This window comes from Salmo trutta, chromosome 14 (genome assembly GCF_901001165.1).
Source record: "Salmo trutta chromosome 14, fSalTru1.1, whole genome shotgun sequence".
In the NCBI taxonomy this organism is placed as follows: domain Eukaryota; kingdom Metazoa; phylum Chordata; class Actinopteri; order Salmoniformes; family Salmonidae; genus Salmo; species Salmo trutta.
In genome coordinates this window covers 18,699,503-18,704,604 of record NC_042970.1, presented here as the reverse complement: position 1 = coordinate 18,704,604, position 5,102 = coordinate 18,699,503, and the positions used below count along the sequence as shown (strand labels likewise).

The 5,102-nt window shown below is 37.8% G+C and overlaps 1 protein-coding gene across 3 annotated transcripts; it reads right to left on the bottom strand.

Annotated features, from left to right (window-relative positions):
- On the bottom strand, nt 1–4,529 carry LOC115207549 (eukaryotic translation initiation factor 4E type 3). 3 transcript variants are annotated; one of them, XM_029774718.1, is made up of 7 exons: nt 4,214–4,524; nt 3,127–3,199; nt 2,721–2,815; nt 2,384–2,444; nt 2,202–2,268; nt 1,753–1,908; nt 1–1,065 (listed from the first exon to the last, which is right to left on the bottom strand). In XM_029774718.1, exons 1-7 carry the CDS (start codon nt 4,387–4,389, stop codon nt 1,019–1,021), a joined length of 675 nt encoding a protein of 224 aa, XP_029630578.1. In that variant the 5' UTR covers nt 4,390–4,524; the 3' UTR covers nt 1–1,018. The 3 variants fall into 3 exon arrangements, with proteins under 3 accessions (XP_029630578.1, XP_029630580.1, XP_029630579.1); XM_029774719.1 differs by having other exon boundaries at nt 873–1,065; nt 1,892–1,908; nt 4,214–4,529; XM_029774720.1 differs by lacking the exons at nt 3,127–3,199; nt 4,214–4,524 and adding an exon at nt 3,047–3,068.
- Between the last annotated feature and the right edge of the window lie 573 nt (nt 4,530–5,102).

Genomic DNA, 5,102 nt, shown 5'->3' with positions numbered 1-5,102 from the left:
TGACAGCAGCATGGGTTTTTTTATTATTATATTGGAGTTTCAATAAGGTGAATAGTAACTTATCCTATTATTATATTCACCCAAAACATACTTCCAAAGAATGCATTTGACACACTTAGAAATGTTTAAATGAAATGTACTATGTATACACACACAGTACTTTGTTAATATTTGATCCTTTAAGTTAAAAAAAATCTGTTACAAAAAAAATACACCAGTATAACACTGTCATACCTATTGCATATTAACAGCTCTGCAATCAAAGTATAATCATAATGTGTAAGAATGTCTGGGGACTTTGCTCATTACTACCTGTAGCATTTGAGTCAATGTCTCTTCAACTCTGATGTTAATATTGGTGAGACGATTGAGTGTGTGCCAAAAAGAAAACACTGTCTGCCAACAGTTACAAATATTACAACTTTTAGGACACTCCATTTTTTAAAATGAGTCAAAGTATATATGGATCAAACAATTCATATTTCCAAGACAGCTAAAAACATACATTGTATAAACAAGCAACATCTCTCTATGGGCAAATGTAGTGAAAACCATTGAACTATGGGTCAGTGATGTGCCATAGATAGTGTGCGTGCCATAGATACAGTAGGGATCAATGCTCGCTTGTGAGGTCCATGGCATGCCAAGCCGGGCAGAGAGCAGGGCAGTGACAGTGCAGCGATAGAGCGCATTATCATTCTAAAGAAACACGACATATACAGAAATGACATGAATGAAGACTAAGGACAATTTTTTTTTAAATGACAGACTAAATTAAAAAAGACCTACCGGTACTTTAAAGATAGAACCTCTTTAGAATTGTGTTTCAAGGCCAAACAAAAAAACAATAAAAAAGCAGACAAACTCAGCCATTTGAATCTATAAAAATATATATCAATAACATTCTATGACATTTTCCTCGGTTCGATGTACAGTATACAAAATTATATTTTGGATTAAGTTGAGGAGAGAAGGTTAAATCCAGGCGAGAATAGAGCTTTATCAAAAAGTACAGAGGCTAATGTCGTGAACGCCCTCCTTCAAAGGCATGATGTTCCTTGTGAGCTGAAAGATGAAAACAGTCATATTTAATGTAAACCCTTGACTTCACATACATAGCAAATATTTTATCTTGGATAAAAAAATGCCTAAAACTCACTGGGGGCATGTAGATGGAGAGCGGGCAGACAGTGGTGAAACTAACCAAAAGCGTGTGAAAATCCTATTGGATTCTAGCTCAATAGATAGCAAGATTTTATACGTGTCTGCTACTTCAAATTAGCGAATGCCCATCAGTTAGGTTTAGTATCTAAATAGTCAATACCACCAGTAGAAAGTCAGGTTTGGTAGCAACTTTCAACATCGGCAACTGACAGTTCTCGCTATTGCTTTGTATGTATGCTAGTAGTATAGTACATTTTTCAATCATCTTTGCTGATAGGGATGTTGTGTTTCCGTAAGTGAATAAATTGGAATAGATATGCAGGCATGGTAAAGCCTCAACCTTTTCATACATCTTTCAATTTCAATGAGCTTGAAAAATAACTACATACGGACAACATTATTCATATTTTGTGTGACTACAATGCCACAGTCAAAACTCTAAAATAGAGACATAGTATAATTTCGCAGAGCGTCACAGCAGCCAAGTATTCACAGCCCGCCCGCCCTCCCTCCCTCCCTCAGCTGGGTAATTATCATTCAAAACAATGCATTTTAAAATAAATGACGAAAACAAAAGACCATACTCACATTTATAAAACACTGCTTTAAAAGTTATGTGCGGGAGGAGTTCATAGACTTTCCCTAAGATATTCGCTTCACTAGCAAGAGATGCATTTCCATTCCAGACTTGAACAAGATCGTCTCGATCTCGAATACTAACACTTACACCAACCACTTCATCCTCTGTAAAGGCAAAAGGAAAGATAGAAATCAGTACATATAAATGGTACATGTTTCCACTACCTCATATAGTCATATCATATTCTATTATTAGTGCCAAAGGGTGAATCAGCTTGGGATAACTTAACAATAATTTGGTTCATTTTCTAACATAAAAAAGTTTAGTAGACATACAACTAAAATAGGCCCCATAGTGTCTGGCCATGATGGAGTCCTCACGTTGTAATTTTACAAATCACTCAACCCCTCAAGCACTAGATTCAACATCATGTGCTGACTTGAAAGTAGGGACTCACCTGAAGCACAATAATCGGCAAACTGCTCTCCAATCGTGGCAAGTAACAACTCCTTCCAAACGGCAGACTGAGAGTGAAAATATTTTTTAAAAGTGTTTTATAGAATCAACTCAGTCAGTGAGTGAGTAATATGGCATTCATTTGAGATGTATTAAGGATGAGTGAAGGTTCTTAAAACATACAGTGCTTTCTTTTGGTACTTTCATCTTCCAGACTCCACCTTTAGCATTACATTCTTCTTCCCTGTTGGAGATGAAAGAATTAAGACTCAGTAACACTTGAGCTCAGCATTTAGGCTGACACTAACATATGAGGTTTCAACCAAAAACTCTTGTCTCAGGCAGCGAAAACTAGGAAATTATAATAATTTACCAAAAGCATTCTAGTTTGTGCCACTTAAGTCATGAAAGAGGTTACGTAACAAAATTTCCAAAGAACCTTCCATTGAAACCACAATCTAAAGCCTTCCCAAAATTAAATAAATGATATAACTATTTTCCATGAAGTTAGTGGACTTACCATAGGGGCCTCCTCTCTCCATGCATTAAGTGATAACTACATCTTAGAGGCAGGGTAGTCACAGGAGGGATGTTGTTGTATACACTCCAGAAACTCTACTCAGAGAAAATCAGTAGAGACAAATCAATGCATAATTAACACCGGCTTACTGAAAAGTAATTTCTCTCAATCAAATGAAAAGACTGCCTTGCTGATCTCTTAGTATGCTATGCTAGTTAGTCAGACCAAAATAAAGTCAACCTATGGATTTTGTAAAAACATTTTAACCTTTAATTTAACTAGGCAAATCAGTTAAGAACAAATTATTATTTACAATGACTACCTACACCAGCCAAACCAGGATCGGAGTAGATAGCTTGAAGAGGTCATTTACAACGTTATCCATAATTTGCCCACATTAAATCACCTGAACAGTTTGTACTGTGTAGATCTTTTTCAGATTGGATTCGCACTCTGCTGCTGTTGTCCCTGGCAATGACCTAAAAGAGAAACACAAACAAGCTGCTTCTTGAAAACCAAGCCCATTCCCAAAGACAGATGTGTGTCAAAGCCTGTATCAAAGTAAGACATTTCTTAGGCATGTTGGAGCTGCATAACCAACATTAGCACTGAATCATATCTAGTCATGACAAATTAAGTGATGTGATCAGGTCAATGTAGAAAATCTAATCAAATTTTATTAGTCACATGCACTGAATACAACACCTTACAGTGAAATGCTTGTTTACGAAAATAGTGGGTAGGTCAAGTTCCATGTGTGAGATATATAAAATTCCTTATTGAATACTGAAAATATCGAAATAAATGGGCACACAATTGTAGATCCCAGTCTATGAACTTGACAAAACATTCTCACTACATTGTGAATGCAATTATGCAAATGTTTGGGTTAGGCCATCTGCTGAACTTCAATTAAAATGTAACTTGGACAGTTGACTTTTACAATAAATTGACCTGAAGTCAAGAGATGTTACTCAAAGTAGCCTTCTCAAAGCAAGACTGTAGCTTCGTGCTATCGACCGCAGAATACGATGTGATCACGTATGATAGCGGGAGACAAGATAGAATGTAGCCTGAATCTGACTCAGCTTGCAACAATGTTGCAGCGTTGTCTGCTGCTTCCACCAGTTGTGACAAGGTAACCAGGAAGCCTATAGTTAGCGTCACAACTTCTTGGATAATTAGCTAGAAAATGCACTATTAATACATTCTAGTTGTTCAAAAATATCATAGGTAAACGTTCACGCTGGTCAAGATAGCATACCGGTAAATTAGCTGGGGTGGGAACAAGCGATCTAACGTAGTTAGCTGTATTTGGAAGACCCTCTTTTCTTCTAGCTAGCTAACGTTAGTTAGCTATAACAGTTGTGTACAGCCGACATCGATGTTGTCGGTTGTCTTTAAGTGAGTCTTACTCCGTTCGTATCTAAAACACGATGTGCGTGTTGCTAGCTAACGTTAGCTACATTTAGGTACATTCGTATTTTTGTTACCTGTCAAGCCAAAATGTCCACGGAGAGTGCAGGGGCAGTGTTGTGCCATCTTCGACGTGATTTGTGATGTTTTCCAATTCTTTCTCGTCAAAGTGAATGTCATTTTCAGATGGATTTGCAAGGTCGTTCTTTGTTTCTGTGTTCATCTGCACATTTGCACCTGCAGGAACCGCCATTTTCTGTGTACAAAATCAAAGTATTTTTGTGAAAAGGCTCGGTGTAGCTCCTTGAACCGAATTGCCTCTTCCGTGTTCACCCCGACGGAGCAAGTATCCACACAGAGCTGTAGACAGTGAAGTCTTCTTCTTCTATGGTACTATAACTTATTTTTCTCATATGAAATAATGGCGGTCTGCAAACATACGTTAGGGGTGCATGCTGCCTCCTACTGTGTGGGGTGAAAATCGGAGCAGAAAACAAGGGAATAGGGAAAGGGTGGCCAAAAAAACCCTAATATTGTCAGCCCCCCCCCCAAAAAAAAACCCTCGAATAAATCTAAGCCTTTAGCCTGGTTCAAATGTCTGCTCTGGTGCGTGAGAGGGAAGTGCATCTGCTAACACTATTCCCTGCAATCAGTGGTGTAGTGGAGGGTATACACCATATACCCACTTTTTTTGTGGGCATTGCATATACTCACTTAATTCCCACAATGCTTAGCAAATTAGGCTATAGTGGAGGTACACGCAGTATCAATTAATAGGGCTGATGGATAGATCAGAATGTTTAGCTTAATATGTTGATAAACTATTATTTCTTCATATTTTAAGTGCAGCAATGTGCACACAGCAATTTGCGGGAAAACACAGTTCTTGAATGCGCAAGGCAGTTTCATGGACAGAGATGGAAATAACCATTTCAGGGAGGATCTAAAGATGTAACAACTGTCATG

What these genes read in the sequence shown, in the direction of transcription:
- LOC115207549 (XM_029774718.1), bottom strand. Translation starts at nt 4,389, where the DNA reads ATGGCGGTTCCTGCAGGTGCAAATGTGCAGATGAACACAGAAACAAAG. An exon ending in GGAGAGAGGAGGCCCCTATG is followed by an intron (nt 2,445 to 2,720) that starts GTAAGTCCACTA and finishes CATCTCCAACAG; the next exon opens with GGAAGAAGAATGTAATGCTA. An exon ending in TGCCGATTATTGTGCTTCAG is followed by an intron (nt 1,909 to 2,201) that starts GTGAGTCCCTAC and finishes TTGCCTTTACAG; the next exon opens with AGGATGAAGTGGTTGGTGTA.